The sequence below is a fragment of the Vipera ursinii genome (assembly GCF_947247035.1).
Source record: "Vipera ursinii genome assembly, chromosome: Z".
NCBI classification, from domain to species: domain Eukaryota; kingdom Metazoa; phylum Chordata; class Lepidosauria; order Squamata; family Viperidae; genus Vipera; species Vipera ursinii.
The window spans coordinates 123,784,383-123,804,835 of NC_139517.1; the positions used below are offsets into that span (position 1 = coordinate 123,784,383).

Consider the following 20,453-nt stretch of genomic DNA (forward strand, 5'->3'; position numbering starts at 1 on the left):
TTTCCCATTGACTTTGCTTGTCAGAAGGTCGCAAAAGGGCATGACCCCAACATACTGCAACCGTTATAAATATGATCCAGTTGCCACACATCTGAATTTTGAACATATGACCATGGGGATGCTGCAGCAGTTGTAAGTGTGAAAAATGGTCATAAGTTACTTTTTTAAGCGCCTTTGTTACTTTGAACTGTTACTAAATGAAATTTGTTTGTTGAGGACTACTTGTTATGATGCAAAAGAAAAAAAAACCCACTGTTCTTCCTTAGGGCAAATCATCCCTCTAAACGCAGCCTTGGAAAAATGTCTCCTGAATTGCTTGCTGATGATAAACTTGATTATCCTGTCTGTACTGAAATTTCTGCCACTTCTAATGTATAGTCTTAACCCTAAGATTCATTGGTTACTTCCCATCTAGATTACTGCAATGCGCTCTGCATTGGGCTGTCCTTGAAGACTACCCAGGAACTTTGACTTTCACAGCAGGGGCACCTAGGTTTGCCCATGTAACGTCCATGTTGCGTGAGCTGCACTGATTTGAGGTTTTAAGGCTTAGGATTTTGTGATTATAGAAATGGCTTCAAATTTTGTGAAATGTAAAGCAAAAGGTTGCATTATCTTTGTAATCTACTGCACCCAAAAAAAACCCACCAAAACCCCTGAGTAATCATTTTTTCTCTCTCTCCTCGCCCTTTTCTCTTTCCTTTTCTTATTTTGCTAACTCGTATTTCTTCAATATTTTTAGCTTATAATGATAATTAATAAAAAAGTATTTAAAATATATCTCTACCAGTCCATTAAATATGAATAATAATGATAAAATTATACTAATAAGTATAATAGAACACAATAACAGAATAACAGAGTTGGAAGGGACTTTGGAGATCTTCTAGTCCAACCCCTTGCTCAAGCAGAAGACCCTGTACCAGGGGTAGGCAACCTTGGCCGCTTCATGACTTGGGGACTTCAACTCCCATAATTCCTGAGCCACCATGGGGGAAACTTTGGCTCCTTCATCACTTGGGGACTTCAACTCCCAGAATTCCTGAGCCACCATGGGGGAAACTTTGGCTCCTTCATGACTCGTGGACTTCAACTCCCAGAATTCCTCAACCAGCGTGACTCAGCTAGGAAACCTCTCCCTTTCCCCTCAGCATGGCTGGCTCAGGAATTCTGGGAGTTGTAGTCCATGAGTCATAAACCGGCCTAGGCCTAAGCCAGAGGTAGGTAATCTCGGTTCTTTTATGACTCATGGACTTCAACTCCCAGAATTCCTCAACCAGCGTGACTCAGCTAGGAAACCTCTCCCTTTCCGCTCAGCATGGCTGGCTCAGGAATTCTGGGAGTTGAAGTCCACGAGTCATGAAGGGGCCAAGGTGGCCTACCCCTGGCCTATACCATTTCAGGTAAAGTAGGCTGATTTGAAGTGGGCAGCCTTATGCATTTTTGCAAGGGTATTCTAACGGTAATCCTTTGGAGAGTATTCTTACCGTTGGCCTTGGTATAGGCTTTTGAGGTTTCTTTGATCCCAGTTTTTTCATAGCATTATAGTACTTTTTTTGTTCTTCTGTCATAAAGATGTCTTGTCCACCAAAGTACAAGGAGAAAACACAACAAATATTACTGACAGTGCATTTTGCCATTGTTTCAAAGCCGACAGTCTATTTTTGAAACATCACTCATGTTTCCTTTCCTCTGAAGTCATGCTGAATTATTACAAACAAATCAAAAACTCTTTGCTGACCATATTGAAATCCTTAAGTTGTCCTAAAGCTAAGTTGCTCATTGCTCCAGACTTGCTATTTTGAAAACTAAGAATTAAAAACATGAAAATGTTTTCATCCCAATAGGGTTTGCCTCCTGGTATACATGTCCCAATTTTACTGCTCTACAATAGAATTGAAATTTTCCCATTTCCCCAAGCCCTGCCCCCCCCCCCCGCAAAAGAGAACAAAACTGAGAAGATTTTCTCCTCTGATATTCACAGAAAACTGAGCATTTTCCAAAACTTATTGCAAAACTGTGGAGGAAGAATCTGCATGTACTGTATATAAAAAAAAACTCCCGTAAGTTCCTTTCTGCTAACAGGATAAAAAATGAATATAAATTGATACCTTCCACCTACAGAAGGTCACTCAGGGGTGGCACCCTACTAACTCTTGAAATTCTCTTTCCCGTTCAGCGAGCACAAAGCGAGACAAGAAACGTGGCTACTTATCTTTTTCTTTTGTTGATTAAAATTGTCAATAATGACCCCCACAAAAAGATTCAGAGTGAAAAAAGAGCCAAAGATGATGAAAATCACAAAGTAGATGTACATATATTTGCTGTACTCCCATTTTGGTTGACGCTCAACCTGCAAAAAATGAAGGAAAGAGATGTGGCTTTTAGACTGGGTTTTTTTTTAAATCCTCTTTATAGCTAGTCAAGAGCTGTTCTGGCTAGAGAAAAATCTCTTGGTGCAATCCAATATATGAACCAATACAGATATTAATATTTTTTCCACAGGTTGCAATTACATAAAGATGAGTGCTGTCTCTCATTATGAAACATCTAGAGGCGAGAACTTCAACAGTTCCTGTTATCCAATTGCTATAGATAGTCCTCGGCTTACGACTGATTGCTTAACACTGTACAGAGTTATGATGGACTCCCCCAAAAGATACTGATCATCCAGATTCAAAGTTCCAACATCTGGACCCCCACATCCCTGCTCTCATGTGACTGCACATTTGCTGCACATTTCTGCAGTCATATGACCATGATTTGCTATGTTTTTTTGCGGGAAACGGCCACTTACTTCCAATTTCTGGCAAAAATCTTCCCATTGAGAACAATGGGTCCATGGTATTTAATGACCACAAATATACTTAACAATGTTGTCAAGTTGGGTCGGTCATATGATGATCCACTTGATAAATTCCTAACAATGAGGACAATTAACCAGTGGAACAGCTTGCCTGCAGAAATCGTGGGTACTCCATCACTGGATGTTTTTAAGAAGAGACTAAACAGTCACTTGTCTGTGATGGTATAAGTTCTCCTGCTTGAGGAAGGGGTTGGACTAGAAGACCTCCAGGGTCCCTTCCAGCTCTATTCTATTCTAAGAACAGACGTAACTTATGATTGCAATTCCAGATTCAATTTTACAGTCGTAAGTAGAGGACCATCTGTACCCCCTTGCCATTGTTCCAGGAAATTAGACACAATAAGTTTGGTTAGATCTCCTTGTTCCTGCAGAATACAAGAATAACTTATATTAAATCCAAAATGCTTCACTTCAAAAACAGAGATGTGCTTTATATTTTCCATTAGACTACGACAACAGCTTCTTTCAATAGCATCTTTTTCAACTCACAAATTTTATTCAAAATTCAAGCTCCCGAAATTATGGTGAGACAGTAATTCATTCTCAGGTTGAAGAGGAAGAATCTGCAAGTGGGTAATTACTGTGTAATTATTCAATTACTGTAAGGAAGGCTAGCAATGTCAAACTAATTTTAAAAAATTAGCAAGCCCTACATAATAACTTGAATTTCTACTTTGGCTTATCTGAAGCCTTCAGCTTTTCCATTAAGCTTCTCTCAATTGGCTCTTTTGTTTCAACCATCTGAACATCATATACACATCTCTGCGATATCAGCTAATCTGGGAAGTTGGAAGAGTTGGGGAAACAACCCAAAATAAAGCAATAGCAAATCATTTCCATATTTCACCAAGTAAAAGACACGGACGTGTCCATGTGAATGGAGATCAACTCATAGGTGGCATTACTTTACTGAGTTCTAGTTCTGTCTTAGGCATAAAAATGCCTGTGGGACTTTGAGCCAGTCATCAGGAGATTGTGAATTCTAGTTCCAACTTAGAAATGAAATCCAGCTGGGTGATTTTGGACCAATCACAAGGAAGAGGAGAGTTCTAATTTCACTTTAGGCGTGAAAGCCATCCAGATGACTTTCGCTCATTGACCAGGAGAGGGTAAGATCTAGTTCTGCCTTAGGCATGAAAAACCATTTGGTTAACTTTGGACCAGTCCTTCTCTCTCAGTCCAATCTGCCTCATAGTGTTGTTATTGTGGAAAATAGGATGAGGAAGGTATTTTGAACAGGCGTCCTTGAGTTATTTGTAAAAATAATAAAGATGGGATAGAAATAAACAAAGGAGCAGTTTGACTTTAGGAACACTTTGTTTATCTTGGATTCCCACGTCACTCTCAACTTGGCTAGTAAGGCAGAAACTGAAGAAGCAGATGTACAGGGATCCAGAATCTCTGCCTTCCTCCAGTTCTCCTTCCAATTGCATTTATGGTGCTGGAGTTTCTGTCATCTGGGCGCGGCTTCCAGATGACATACCGTATTTTCCGGCGTATAAGACGACTTTTTAACCCATGAAAATCACCTCAAAAGTTGGGGGGTCGTCTTATACGCCCAGTCGTCTTATACGCCGGAAAATCAGCAGGTGCCGTCTGGCGGGAGCCGGCAGGGCAGTCCTGTGCACACGCGCACTCCCCGGCTGCTCCTTAGCAGCTGGGGAGTGCGCGCGTGTGCAGGACTGCCCTGCTGGCTCCCGCCCGACGCTCTTCCCTCTTGAGGCAGCATCGCTCCCCAGCTCCTAAGGAGTCCTCGGGGATGCTGCCTCAAGAGGGAAGAGCGTCGGATGGGAGCCGGCAGGGAAGTCAGGAGCAGCCGGGGAATGCGCGCATGTGCAGGACTGTCCTGCGGGCTCCCGCCAGACGTCAACCTGCCCTGCTTCCTCCACAGTGAGAGGGGAGGGCGTGCCTTCTTGGGCTCGCTGATTTTCCGGCGTATAAGATGAAAAATCTTGAAAATCATCTCAAAAGTTGGGGGATCATCTTATACGCCCAGTCGTCTTATACGCCAGAAAATACGGTATCCAGCCTGTGGAGTGGCAGTTTGACACCCCTGCACCAGGGGCTGAAGAACAGAGATATGCTGGCTCAGTTGTTATGCAGGCAGGAACCAAGTAAAAAGCAGCAAAAAAAAAGTTCTGGCTTTTCAAACCCTTGTTTAGAAACCCAGTGAAGATTCAAGGATGGGGGCATCTCCAGGAAATCCCAGGGTCTGCTTGGTGCATACCCCTTTCCTGAGCCTTCCTAGGAACAAGCACTTCTCCTGCCTGGCTCGCCTAAAATGTTATGCAGGATCTGAGGTGTAGCTTGGTAACAAATGCAAGAAGTTGCCTTTAAGCTTATGTGTTTATTCAGCTGAAGTAAAATGGGCCCCTCTAAAAGAGAGGAAGCCAGCCCAGGATGACAATAAATCCTTGCATTTATACTTTTTGATTGCATAAGCAACCGACCCGGCAAGGCTAGTACACATAAAGAATTTACCCAGAAAGGCTGGCACACTATAGATAAGGTAAGGAAGAACAGAAATAGCTAAAGATGTTCTTTGGGGTGTTTCCCTAAGGGCACTGGGTGTTCTTGGGTGTCTTGGTACATTGGGTGTTCCCTTGGGGATCTTCCATGGCCCTGAAGTACCCAGAGATAGTGGGGCCATTTGCACATACAGTATATACCAGACATGTCAAACACAAGGCCCGGGGGACGGATGCGGCCCGCGAAGTGGTTTCATGTGGCCCACGAAGCCATCCTGGAAACAGTGAGGGAACGGCCCCCACTGCCTTGGCCCTGGCCCAGAGACCCTCCTTCTGCCAGAGACCCTCAGATCTGTCCCACTCCTGCCCAGGACCCCCCATAGGCACCCTTGATGCGAACGATGTAGAGCTGGCCATGCCCATCCAGTAGGCCATACGCACTCTGGCCACGCCCACCCAGTAGGCCACACCCACCCTGGCCATACCCACTCGGCCCCCTGAGGGCAACCGCAATGCTGATGCAGCCCTCAATGAAATTGAGTTTGACACCCCTGGTATATACTGTTATGTATGGGGTTTAAGCAACAGCTTGGCAAATACCACCAGGTAGCGCTGTACCATTACCATATTGGCTGGTTAGCTTTCGGCGGGAGATTCAGATGAACGGATTAGCCAAGAGCGTACCTGGCAAGGTATATAAGGGGTACAGGTAACCCCCTTTGTTCAGTTCAGTACTACCCACAATAAAGAGCTCTTGCTGTACTCATCTGCCTGCTGTCTTCCATGCAGTCCAGAACCCACTACACAATATATACAATCTATGCTTCCTCCAGATGCTTGGTCAACACAGTGGTAAAAGAAACTATGCATGGCAGTTGGAAAGCTGACAGGCCAGGTTCAAGACTTGAGCATGACACAGGAGGGTGAGCTCCTGTAACTCGCCCCAGCCCCAGTTCAAAAGCTGCAAATGCAAGTAGATAAATACGTACCACTTTGGTGGGAAGGCAACAATGTTCTATGTGGTTGGCACATAGTCATGTTGTTCACATGACCATGGACAATGCTGGCTCCCTCAGCTAGGAAAAGGAGATGAGCACCCAGCCCCTAGAGTCAGACACAACTAGGCAGAGGAAACTTATTTTTACCTTTACACAGGAGCCGTGGAACTTCAACTTTTGACAACTACACTGCCAGTAACTGTAATGGGATATGGAAATAACCTTGAGAGATCAGGCTAAGATGCCTCCTAGAAAATGGTCAGATAATAGAGAGCATAGCCCATAGCTGCATAGTGGACAATGCAAGAAGCTCAAGAAGGTCCCTCACAAAGGCTTTACTATAAACCAGAATTAGCTTACATGGCCATGCTTCCTGCTTGGTCTACCTGGCAGTTGTTGTGGGTTGTCTATATGGCAATATTTGTAATGGGATGAAGTTGAGGGAAAACAAACTAACTGGGTTCCCACAGCAGTGTACCACAAACTCTCATACCCTGTTTTAGTCTGCATGTTAGTCACATGTTTTGGCAGTGTGAGAAATTTAATTGTAAATTGCACGGGTTTAGAATGGTTTACCTAAACTACATATTTTCTTTCTCACCGTACATACCGGTAGTTATGTACATACAGTGTGAAGATAGCTTTAGAAAGCATCTAGATATGACTATCCTCCACAGAGCCAAGAAACAGCCTCATACTTCATCTGACATTCACAGTGGCTGTGAACAGATTTTTTTTAATTTGATTTACTTTTTAATATCCCATCTTTATTATTTTTGTAAATAACTCACGCTGACAAACATACTCCTTTCTCCTCCTATTTGGGCTAAGAAGAGTGACTGGCCCAAAGTCACTCAGTGTCTTTCATGGCTAAGGTAGGACTAGAACTCACAGTCTCCTGGTGATTGGCCCAAATTCTCCTAGCCAGCTTCCATGCCTAAGGCGGGACTGGAACTCACAGTCTCCTGGTGATTGGCCCAAATTCTCCTAGCCAGCTTCCATGCCTAAGGCGGGACTGGAACTCACAGTCTCCTGGTGATTGGCCCAAATTCTCCTAGCCAGCTTCCATGCCTAAGGCGGGACTGGAACTCACAGTCTCCTGGTGATTTATTTATTTATTTATTTGTTTGTTTGTTTTATATACCGCCCTTCTCCCGGAGGACTCAGGGCGGTGTACAGAGCAAAGTAAGTGTACAATAAAGTAACAATAAAACAAATAAAACCCCAAATCTATCAGGCCAGGCCGGCTTGCTGGAATAGATAGGTTTTTAAATCACGCCGGAAGGTGCGAAGGTCGGGGGCCATCCGGATTTCGGCTGGTAAGCGGTTCCAGAGGATTGGCGCACCCACCGAGAATGCTCGCCCCCTGGGGGTCACCAGCCGGCATTCTCTGACCGGTGGCACCCTGAGGAGGCCCTCTCTGTGGGAGCGCACAGGACGGAGGGGTGTTGACGCTGGCAGTAGGTGCTCCCGTAGGTATTCTGGACCCATGCCATGTAGGGCTTTGTATGTCATCACTAGCACCTTGAATTTCACCTGGAAGGTAACTGGAAGCCAGTGCAGCTCACGGAGCAGAGGTGTAATATGGGAGTATCGGGAAGCCCCCAAAAGCGTTCGTGCAGCTGCACTCTGTACCAGCTGAAGCTTCCGAGTGGTTCTCAAGGGCAGCCCCATGTAAAGAGCATTGCAGTAGTCAAGACGAGAGGTCACAAGTGCATGAGTGACTGTACGCAAGGCATCCAGGTCCAGATAGGGTCGTAGCTGGCGCACCAGACGAACCTGAGTGAAAGCCCCCCTAGTCACAGCTCCTATGTGATCTTCTAAGGAGAGCCCAAAGTCACCCAGCCAGCTTTCATGCCTAAGGTGACACTAAAAGTCACCATCTAAAAGTCACCATTTCTATCCTGGTGCCTGAACCAATTAGCTCTTGAAAGATGCCTTATAAAAGATGCCCTACATTCCAATTGGATGGAGAAGGATAGTGTTGATTTAACACAAGAAGTAGAAAATAAATTTGTCCAAGACTTACTCCTGTTGAATCAACTGCTGCATACATTATGTCCATCCAACCTTTAAAAGTTGCCTAAAAGAAAACAAGAAAAACATGATGAAATAATTGATGCAGTGTAAAGAAGCTGTTGGACAACAGGCAAATAATAAAAGAGCTGGAGGTTTGCATTAGTCTCCATTCAGGACATCTTGGAGATAATCACACAAGTGGCCTCTTTTTCCTCTTAATATTTTTAACCATTTTTTTAATTATTCAAAACATTAAAATACAAACTCCAAAAGGGGAAAAAAGCATAAAAGCAAAGCAAGGCTATTAAACACACACACACACAAAGAAAACAAATACAGTTAAAAAGAAAAAGACAGATATGTATACAGAGAGAGAGACAGAGAGAGAGACCTATATAAACGTACATATTATAAAAAATAAAATAAAATAAAATAAATAAAATAAAATAAAAAAATAAATATTTATTGGTTAAAAATTAGACACCTGTGGTTTTGAATTAAAAGATATGTCCATAAGTTATGTTTGTCTTCTAAAGATTTGCTTAACAGTTTATTGTTGCCTTCTAGGATTCTTTTTAATTTCCCAGGCAAATCTACATTTTTTGAGATTCCCAGGCAGAATCTCAACTAAGTACTAACCCAAACTAAACCTGCTTAGCTTCTGAACCCAAAGCCTAGAAGATGCTGACCTTTTAGCTTAGATCAGGGCTGCCCCAGCTTGGCAATGTTAAGACTTGTGGACTTCAGTTCCCAGAATTTTGATCACATGACCCTTGGGAATGCTGCAGGATCCAGGATCACCACAAAGAATATTGGTGTATGAAGAAAATCTTTTTAGGACTTTCGTGCTATTGGTTGACCAGCTCATCTACTTCTAAAACTTGTGTGAACAATGGAAAGCAGAGCACGAGTTAAATAAGCATGGAACTGTTCTGAACCAGCCCTCTTCTCGCACCCCTACTCAAAAGAAGAGTCTGGAAAGCGTCCAAGACCAAAAGGCTTCTGCCAAGTTTTAATTACACTGTTACAAGAATACAAGAGCTTGACTTCTCAAACGGAAAAGTTGCTTTCAGCAACCAGCCCCTCCCCAAACACTTCTTTTATAGAGAGCTCAGGGCGTGGTCTCCCTGTGCCTCCTCCCGAGGAGTCCCATAGCCTTTCTTTGTTTGTCCCTGCTCGTCTGCCTCCTGCGTCGGGCGTCCTTGAACAGGGCCAGCTGTGGGTCATCATCCTCCGCACTCTCGGGCTCACACAGCTGAGAAGAGGTTCCCGGCTGAGGACTCTGCAAAGTCTCCAAATCATCATCAGCCGGTTCGTTTCCCTCCTCCCCCACATCTGAGTCCTCCGATACATCGGACCCGGCTGTCGGACCCACAGGCTGGCCCTGAGTCACAACAGGAACTAAATTATGGCTGAGAAAGGAGGATAAATCTGCAAGAGGCCAGGTAGGATGGGGTAGTTATGTGTGTGTGTATAAAAGGGAGAAAAACCACACAAGTTCTCAAACCTACCACTTGAAGAAGAGCCAAATAGCCCAAGCCAACGTTATCAAAGTTCACTTTAACGGTGGTCCAATACAGTTGTCCGGTGCTGTTTTTATTCTTGCAGTCTGACTTCCGCAAAATAATACTCTCATTGATAAAGCTATTTGTTTCAGTCCGGTTAATGCATTTTCCAAATTTTCCGGCAAACAAGCTGACTCCAACAATGCTAAAGATGAGCCAAAAAATCAGGCAGACAAGCAGCACATTCATAATGGAAGGAATGGCTCCAAGCAAGGCGTTGACCACCACCTGCAATGCGGAGGGAGGGAGGGAGGGAGGGAGGGAGGGAGGGAGGGAGGGAGAGAGGAAGGAAGGAAGGAAGGAAGGAAGGAAGGAAGGAAGGGAGGGAGGGAGGGAAGAAGAAAGGGAGGGAGGGAAGAAGGAAGGAAGGAAGGGAGGGAGGGAGGAAGGGAGAAAGAGAGGAAAGAAGGAAGGAAGGAAGGAAGGAAGGAAGGAAGGAAGGAAGGAAGGAAGGAAGGAAGGAAGGAAGGAAGGAAGGAAGGAAGGAAGGAAAGAAAGGGAGGGAAGGAGGAAGGAAGGGAGGAAGGGAGGGAGGGAGGGAGGGAGGGAGGGAGGGAGGGAGGAAGGAAGGAAGGAAGGAAGGAAGGAAATTTGATTTTTTAAAATTGATGCATCTTTTAGTTGCAGTAGCTGTAAATCTAAATCCTCTATTACCAGGATTTATTTATTTTTTAAAATGTTATTCAAATCCAGCTTAAATTTTTTTAAAAAAAAATCCTATTCATCATTCTTTTAAAGATGTAGGTGTCATTAACTTGTAGTTTTATATAAATAAATATATTTTACAGGTATATTTACAGCAAACATGATAGTCAGGAAAACAGAGACATCATGAGGTAAATCGCAGAACACAGAGAAGAAAAATGGTGTGTGGGGGGAGGGAAACTGCCCCTCCACACCCACAGAGACCAATCACAGCGCAGGTTGCCTCAGATGGGAGCCCGCCCTCTCCAATCAATCAACTCTAACTGTGTGTTCTGGTTGACTGCACAACTTCACTGCTCCAGCTACTAAATTTGAATTAAATTTGTTAAGAACCTTCCAAATGTAACATCCCAAAACTCTTTTCACTTTCACCACCGGTCGCATAGCGACTGTTGGAAGTTATGACAGATTTCCCCTCCCCCTCCTCCCCATCAAAGTTAGTTCTGATCCAGTTCCAGAGTTCCGATAGCCGGGTTCCCCATCTCACATTCACAGGACCTCATGTCAGCCCTCAGCAACTGGCCCACATTTACAGTCATTTGCAGCATCCTGTGGTCATGTGACCATTTTTTGTGTGTGTGTGCCAAAAACTGACGTTTACTTCTGGTTTTCAGTAAAAAAAACAAGGCCTCACAGCAAACAGTGGATTTACCTAACAACTTTGGCATTTACATAATGGCCACTACCAAAAAAAATAAATCATAAAATCGAATCAGTCACTTGGACGACTGGGTTTATCACCATCACAACTTATTACTGTAACGGGCAAGCTCCATTACTGTCACAAGTCAAGGACTATCTGTACTGCAGTGTTTCTCAGCTGAGGCAATTTTATGCTGTGTAAACTTCGACTCGCAGAATTTCCTATCAGCATGTTGGGAAATCCACCTGTTGATTTAGCATTGTTCTATTTTACCTCTGTATATGCCTCGTGGGTCTGAATGTTGCTCCCTAATGACACAAGTAAAAAATTCACAGTTGTAGTGATGGCTTGCTTTCTTTACTGGATGCCCCTGAGCTCTTAGGAATCATCTGTCAGGACCATATTTGGCAGCCTTTGTTTAAAATAAAAGCTAAATGGGATCAGGAGATCCCTGGGGAAACCGGTTCTCAGGACTTGTGTTTGTGTTTGTATGTTGTAGCAGTAGAAGGAGGGTGGGCATCACCTCTCCTGTCTGGGAGTAGCTGCATTGGCCACAGTAAGAACCATAATACAGGTAGTCCTCGACTTACAGTCATAACTAAGCCCAAAATTTGTCTGACTAAGTGAGTTTTGCCCTGTTTTACAACCTTTCTTGCCACAGCCGTTAAGTGAATCACCACAGATATTGAGTTAGTAACATGGTTGTTAAGTGAATCTGGCTTCCCCATTGACTTACCCTTGTCAGAAGGTCACAAAAGAGGACCATGTGACCCCAGGACAGTGCAACCGTCATAATCATGAGTCAGTTGCCAATTGTCCAAAATTTGATCATGTGACCACGGGGATGCTGCAACGGTCATAAGTGCACAAAATAGTCAAAAGTCACTTTTCCCAGTGCCGTTGTAACTTCAAACAGTCATTAAATGAACTGTTGTAAGTTGAGGACTACCTATACAGGTCTCTGATGGGCTTGGCCTGGTCTAGTGCAGGTAGACCTTAAGTAAATATAATTCTTCTCTTGATAGGACCAAACTAGTATTTTTCAACGTTGGCAACTTTTAAGATGTGTGGACTTTAATTCCCAGAATTCTCCAGCCAGCATCAATGAAGTCTCTGCATCTTAATACTGGCAATTTTTGAAAAAACTCTGGATTAATCCATGAATGGGGGAAGATCACCTAGTGTTGGAGGATTGCCTCAATTTGAACAAGAGGTTCAAACACACGTCAGAATACTTACTTCAGCAGCATCACTAATTTCAGTGCTTTGATAGAAAGGGTACATTAACTTTTCTGTACTCAAATATTATACAGAGGATCATCTCTGAAGTAGCCTCATTGTCCAGACTACTTTAAAATAATTACTTTAAGGATTGCAGCCTTTAGTTTTTTCCATTTGCAACATCATTTACTCTGACAGAGTTCATAATCTCTGTTAGCACCTTTGATTCTCTGCTCTTTTTCAGGCTAAATTGCTTTAGTTATTATATACATGAACATGATCTCGTATCCATCAAACCAGGGTGACCTGTGAGGCCAAGGGCTCCCAATTAAGTATAAAATAATTTAAGGTATCATGATGAGCTTTAAAATTTCTCTGTGGTTTATTTATTTAAATTATCCATTGAATAAACACTGATGAAATGATACTATCTTTTATACAGATGGCATAATTTACTGGAAAGCTGTTTAACACAAGAGAAAAATTAAATGAGGTAGTCCTCATTTAATGACCACTTGTTCAATGACCATTCAATGTTACGATGGTCCTGAACGATGAGATTTATGACCACATCCGAAAGTTGCAGTTGTCACAGTGTCCCTATGGTGACATGATGGTGATTGAGGTGCTTGGCAACCAGCACACAACTACAATGGTCCCATCATTTCCAACCTTTACCGCCAGCATCTAACAAGTAAAGCCCTATCATTGGGGAAGCCAGCAGGAAGTTTCAAGCTATGGTCACCACGACATTGTACTTAACAATGATTGCAGCAGGGACTGCCATTATAAGTCAGTATGATGGTTTTTTTCAATTTCCAACCACGTTACTTAGCAACAAAACTGCCAGTCAAGCTGTGGTCAGTGAGAGAGGACTAAAAGGTAAAGGTAAAGGTTCCCCCGCACGTGCGTGCTAGTCGTTTCCGACTCTAGGGGCCGGTGCTCATCTCCGTTTCAAAGCCGAAGAGCCAGCGCTCGTCCAAGGACGTCTCCGTGGTCATGTGGCCGGCATGACTAGACGCCAAAGGCGCACGGAACGCTGTTACCTTCCCACCGTAGTGGTCCCTATTTTTCTACTTGCATTTTTACGTGCTTTCAAACTGCTAGGTTGGCAGAAGCTGGGACGCGTAACAGGCGCTCACTCTGCTACATGGCACTCGGGATTCGACCCGCCAAACTGCCGACCTTCTGATCGACAAGCTCAGCGTCCTGACCCACTGAGCCACCGCGTCCCTGAGAGAGGACTACCTGTGGCTTATTCATTGCATTTTAGAGAGCTGTGGTGGCACAGTGGTTAGAATGTAGTATTGCAGACTAATACTGCTGACTGCCACCAGTTCAATTCTCACCGGCTCAAGGTTGACTCAGCCTTCCATCCTTCCAAGGTCAGTAAAATTTAATTTAATATTTAATATTTGCATTTATATACCGCCCTTTCCCTGAGGACTCAGGGCGGTTTACAGGGAATTAAAATCGAAACATACAAAAGTTAAAACCAATTTAAAAAGCATTAAATTCACCCTGTAGATTAAAACCCCAGTTAAAATTTTCTCCTCAGCCTGGGCCCGAGAGCTCAAAAAGCCAGGTCTTCAGGCCCCGGCGGAATGATCGGAGGTCGGGAGCAGTCCTCAGCTCTACCGGCAGCTGGTTCCAGAGGGCAGGCGCTCCCACTGAGAAGGCCCTATCCCTGGGTGTCACCCGCCGGCAATCTCTCACCGGCGGAACCCTGAGCAGACCCTCCCTGTGGGAGCGCACTGGGCGAAGGGCGTTTGATGCCGGCAGCAGGTGTTCCCTCAAATAACCCGGACCCAGGCCATGTAGGGCTTTATAGGTGATAACCAGCACCTTGAATTTCACCCGGAGGGCAACCGGAAGCCAATGCAGCTCGCGGAGTAGAGGTGTTACATGGGAGTATCGGGAAACCCCCATTACAACTCGCGCGGCCGCATTCTGCACCAGTTGAAGCCTCCGAGTGGTCTTCAAGGGCAGCCCCATGTAGAGAGCGTTGCAGTAGTCCAAACGGGAGGTCACAAGCGCATGAGTGACCGTGCGTAGGGCGTCTCGGTCCAGATAGGGACGCAACTGGCGCACCAGGCGAACCTGTGCAAAAGCCCCCCTGGTCACGGCTCCTATGTGATCTTCAAAATTGAGCCGTGAATCCAGGAGGACGCCCAAGTTGCGAGCCCTATCAACGGGGGGTAACACCTCACCCCCCATCGTTAGAGGTGGAATAACTTGGTTCACCCGAGACGCCGATACGCACAGCCACTCAGTCTTGGCGGGATTGAGACGGAGCCTGTTTCTCCCCATCCAGACCTGAACCGCCTCCAGGCACCGGGACATCACGGAGAGGGCATCACTGGGTTGGTTCGGGGTGGAAAGAAAAAGTTGGGTATCATCAGCGTACTGGTGATACCCCACCCCAAAACCACGAATGATCTCGCCCAGCGGCTTCATGTAGATGTTGAACAGGAGGGGCGAGAGAACCGACCCCTGAGGGACTCCACAAATGAGAGACCTCGGGGCGGATCTCTGCCCTCCTGCCAACACCGACTGCGAGCGGCCCTGGAGGTAGGAGGAGAACCACCGTAAAACGGTGCCTCCCACTCCCAGCCCCCTGAGACGCCGCAGCAGGATACCATGGTCGATGGTATCGAAAGCCGCTGAGAGATCTAATAGGACCAGGACAGAGGAGCAACCCCTGTCCCTAGCCCTCCAGAGATCATTCACCAGTGCGACAAATGAGGGCCCCAGATTTTGGGGGGCAATAGGCTGACTCTATAAACAGCTTAGAGAGGGCTATATAGAGCACTGTGAAGTGGTATATAAGTTCAAATGCTATTGCTATTTTATCAACAGTAGGGAAAAATAACTTGTGGCAATGCAGTATGATTCGAACATCTTTCCAAGTTCAGTTATGGATTTAGTATGCATATTCACCATCACTGCTTATACCCATTTGTAAGTAAACTATTACGGTGTATAGGAGCAGGATCAGCAAAGTATATCTAGAATGGAAAATTCACCCGTTAACCAGTATTATCATCCTTGTTAATGCCATGGTGATTTGTTAGGGGCGTTCTGATATATTGGGATATATCCGAGGCATATCCTCTTAGCAATTTGGAATCAAACTATTAAACACTTAAGTAATCAAAACAGCTCCTTGGAACATATGTCAAAAGCAACAGTAAACTAGGAGAGATAAAGGAAAATCACTCCAAGATTCTGTTGCTGATCTCTATGCTGATGATCTGATGCCATTTTTATCCATGGTTTTAATCAGTCTCGTGTTCACCATCTCCTGAGCTGGAAAAATATTCAAAATATGCAAAGTAATTGGAAGAAAATGGATGGAGTACTGAAGATTTCAGTTCCTCAGAACTGGAGAAGCTTCTTGGATGAGAAGCAGAAATTCTTCAAGGAAAAGCAAAGGAAATCCAGTTGCCTCTTGAAAAAGCAGCTTTGGGACCAGCAAAACCTCTTGCTCACCTTATCTCTGCGTGAATTAGGGAATTTGTCTGAGATGTTTTCTCATGTTACTATCTTGCTGCTCTTTATTCCCTACTACTCCATAGTTCTGATGTCAATCATCTGCTATACGTACAGTATATTTGCTGATGCTCTACTTAAACTTACACTTGTGTTTGTATGTATGATGTATTTTTTTAGTGTTGTTTGTCAGTGATCTCTGTAGATGACATATACTAAAAAAAACAAACCTGCTATCTACCCTAAAGCTATTAATCTAGGGGGTCCTAGAGCATAACCAAAAAAATAACAGAACAGAGTTGGAAGGGTCCTTTGAGGTCTTCTAGTCCAACCCTCCTGCCTTTGGCAGGAGATCCTAGGGGTAGGCAACCTTGGCTCTTTTATGACTCGTGGACTTCAACTCCCAGAATTCCTGAGCCAGCAGAGGAGGAGGAGGGGGGCGTTGAAGAGCTTGCTGAGGGGATTGGACAGCTTGATGACAGCCCCCAGCCAGGCCCCTCTCATCTGGTCACGACGCAGACCCAGCTGTGTGAGCCTGACAGCGTGGATGAAGATGACCCACAGCTGGCCCTGTTCAAGGACGCCTAACGCAGGAGGCAGTCAATCAGGAGTAAACAGAGGAAGGCAGTGGGGCACCTCGGAAGGAGGCAGAGAGAAGCCACGCCCTGAACTGTATAAAAGGGGAATGCGTGGGAGGGCTGGTTTGCTGAAGGCAACCGCTTGGATAGTTCCTGTTTCATAGCTCCTGTTTCCTGGTTGGTGTCTTGTCTTGCTCTGTTTTATGTTAACAAATTTGGCAGGCTTTATCCCAGCCTCTTGCCGTTTGTAAAGGGGTTGTCCCTGCTTTTGCTGCAGGGCCGATAGCAGGCTGGTACAGAACAATAACAGAGCTGGAAGGGACCTTGGAGATCTTCTAGTCCAACCCCCTTCTCAAGCAGGAGACCCTATAAGAAGTGGCTGTCCAATCTCTTCTTAAAAAGGGTATGATCAAACCTCTATTCATTTTTTTATGTGTGCTGCATTTGTAAGATTAATTGCACTTTAGGGAAATCTCTGCTCTGATCCTCTGATCATCTCACATTGGTGGCAATAATTCTGAAGCTGCTTAAAAAGCAGCACACTTCATTCTTCTTACCCGCATCCCTTCAAATCGAGATAGGGCTCTTAGCGGCCGCAAAGCTCGCAACGTACGAAGAGATTTCATGGGGCCCATCTCCGATTTTCCAAGCAAAGGTGCTATAAGAGTTATCAAGGAGATCTAAAACAGAAAGTAGGAAGATTAATTTAAAGGCATTACTGCGTGCCTTTAAATACCATGCATTTTGCCTCCTTCTGTGCTAAACATACACCCACCAATTAATTTTCTGCGTAACTTTTAAAAGAGGGCATCAAGAAATGGTACAGTAGGATTTGACTTTAGAAAAATTTGGAGAATGGACCAGCAAGAGGTTATTTAGTATTTCTCTAATCTTGCACTAGTAATTTATCATGAATATTCAGATTTTTAAGTATTCTGCTGTACAGATAAATTTCGATTTTCGCCCACAATTATTTCTGTTGTTCAGCAAGATTGTTAAGTCTTACCCATTTTTTTAGCCATGATTATTAAGAAAACAACTGCAGTTGTTGTGAATAATGCGGTCGTTAAGCAACTCCAGCTTTCCCCATTGACTTTGCTTTTGACTTTGTCAAAAGCTGACTGGAAAGATCACAAATGGTGATCGCCTGATCCTTGGGACATTGCAACCATGATAAATATGTACTGGTTGCCAAGCACCCAACTTCAAGTTACGAAGTATGCTTTTTTTTCTGCTGCAACAGTTATTGCTTCTCAGCTTGCCAATGAACTCAGGGGAGAGGGAATCGGACTGGAATGCAGACTTCAAAGATTAAGGAAGCGGACCATGCAAACCAAGGACGTTTACCAGGTGTCTGGCCAGACCCAGAGATACTTTCTCATAACAATATTGCTGCATCCAATTGGGCATCGTGACATGATCCAGAGGGAGGAGAGAGAATTCCATGCTTTCACTATGTAGGGCTTGGGTGGGGTTTTGCCATAGCTGGTTCTGCTTTCATCAGTGCGGAAATAACGTACTCAATAAAGTTTTACATTAAGAGATCGCAATGTCTCAAAGGTGTTTGCTTGGTTGGGTTCGTCAGTCAGAACCTGGTCAGTCAAATTTTGATCGTGTGACCGTGGGTATGCTACCCCAGTTCTAAGTGTAAAGACTGGTTGTAACTTTTTTTTTAGTGCTCTTGTAACTTCGAACAGTCACTAAACAAATGACTGTTTATGGGTCAAGGGGCATTTGTATTCTATTACCCAGTTGGTCAGCTTTTTCATGTTTGACCTCCAGCAGTCCATATCCACAAAATAGGTGAAAGATACCCTAATCTCAAGCTTGGCTTGAGTGGTTTCAGTAGAGAATTCAGCCAAGTGTCCATATTAATGAATAGGTGGCCAGAATTCACAATTCTGTTATTCTTCCCCTGGTGGGAATTTCAATCATCTTGGGCCCCATGGCCAAAGAAAGAACCAGATTCTTTCTGAGTCTTCTATCTGAAGGTCAGGAAAGTTGGGGCAAGATCGTCCCATGGATGAGGTGCTACAGTGGAAGAGACGTGCCTCCTGGTTGCCACCAGATGGCGCTCTTCCTCCTTTCTTCATGTCAGAAATCATTTTTGTACAGTACCTTTTTATTCATCTCAATCACTCTCAGCCAATTGCCTTTCTTCAAATTTGTCCCAAACCTGTAAAAATGTTCCTTCTCCTCCTCCTCCTCCTCCCCCTCCCCCTTCTTCTTTTTCTACAATTATTGAAGTAAAACAGAATTTCATCAGAGACCATTGGATCTTTTCAGGGATTGAGCTGCAGAGAAGTTTAAAAAAGGAAGACATTTTGTACATTCTCAAACAAAGTTAAAAGGGTGGCCCATCAGAAACACTTAAATGAGTAGGTCAATAAATCCTTCTCCTTCTTCTCCTCCTCTCAAACCAGAGCTTTTTTTCTCATAGAACGCTCAGAATGGAATTCCGGCACCTTTTTTGGATGGAACTTTGTAGGGTAGGCAAGGCAGGTTGTATGACATGTGTGAGTTCCGGCACCTTTTTCTTTTACAAAAAAAGCACTGTCTCAAACTATACAGAGAATTCCAAACAAGGTTGCATCATAGATGTGTATCAAGGCATTACAATCTGGGTAATCTTATTTCTGATCCCTTTTCATCCATGCCATGAAATTATCTTTTTTTCCAGATCTATGCTCTGAGTCCCTTAAGCATGGATATGAATGTGCTGTGGTTTAGCATGAATATATATGCCATCTAAGCCAAAACCCTCCGCTGTGTTGTCTCCGTTGTGCCAGCTGATTTTGGCAATCAGCTCACGCTCGCTTGGAAAATCAATGAGACCCATTCCATTTCAGCTGCGATACTTACATCTACAATCAGGAAATCAAGCCAGCACCAAGCGCTGGTGAAGTATTTGTGGAATCCATAAGCCACCCATTTCAGCAGCATCTCTAAGACAAATATGTAGGTGAAGATTTTGTCAGCATACTCCAGCATGGTTTTAATATTCTGCCTTTCGCTCAAGTAAATGTCTTCAAAGGCCTGAGATAAGAATGAACATACAAGTATTACGTCTCTAGAATATTTTTACATTTATGATTAAGTTTCTTATTTTTCTTATACATCTCCCTCTTTCTTTCTTTTTCCCTCTCTCTCTCCCTTTCCCTTTTCTATCCTCCTCTTTCTCTTGCAAGGGACGCGGTGGCTCAGTGGGTTAGGACGCTGAGCTTGTCGAACAGAAGGTCGGCAGTTTGGCGGGTCGAATCCCGAGTGCTGTGTAGCAGAGTGAGCACCTGTTACACGTCCCAGCTTCTGCCAACCTAGCAGTTCGAAAGCATGCAAAAAATGCAAGTAGAAAAATAGGGACCACTCCGGTGGGAAGGTAACAGCGTTCCGTGCTCCTTTGGCGTCTAGTCATGCCGGCCACATGACCACGGAGACGTCCTTGGACAAGCGCTGGCTCTTCGGCTTTGAAACGGGGATGAGCACCGGCCCCTAGAGTCGGAAACGACTAGCACGCATGTGTGGGGGAACCTTTACCTTTACCTTCCTCTTCCACTCCCTGTCAAACTTCTTCCTTTTTTTTTAATAAACCTCCTTTATTATGCTTTCCTCTGACCACAGCAATCCTTTCTCTTTTCTGTTGCTTTAGCTACCATTTTAACACACTTTCCTTTTCCATTCTATCTCTCAATGTTCTCAGGCCATCAAGAATTTCATAACACGTATGATGATGTCACAAAACCAATCAAATTTGACTAACGACTTAAGTCTAGAATTACTGATGACCATAACATTCTCTGAGTCTAATTTACTCCCCAATACAGATAGTCCTCAACTTATGGCCCCATTTGGATTGGAATTTCAGTGCCTAAATCTGGGGTGTCAAACTGCAGGCCCACGG

General features: G+C 44.3%; 1 protein-coding gene across 1 annotated transcript in view; it reads right to left on the reverse strand.

Annotated features, from left to right (window-relative positions):
• Nucleotides 1–20,453, reverse strand: part of LOC310650223 (sodium channel protein type 5 subunit alpha-like) — a gene marked incomplete at its 3' end in the record, with an annotated part of 68,505 nt that overhangs the window by 5,328 nt on the left and 42,724 nt on the right. Inside the window, exons 19-24 of the mRNA XM_083379056.1 lie at nt 19,418–19,591; nt 17,113–17,235; nt 9,863–10,144; nt 8,362–8,415; nt 2,216–2,353; nt 1,488–1,592 (exon numbers count right to left, since the gene is read on the reverse strand). Of these exons, the coding sequence (XP_083235182.1) occupies nt 1,488–1,592; nt 2,216–2,353; nt 8,362–8,415; nt 9,863–10,144; nt 17,113–17,235; nt 19,418–19,591 (876 nt within the window). The remainder of the gene's footprint in view (nt 1–1,487; nt 1,593–2,215; nt 2,354–8,361; nt 8,416–9,862; nt 10,145–17,112; nt 17,236–19,417; nt 19,592–20,453) is intronic.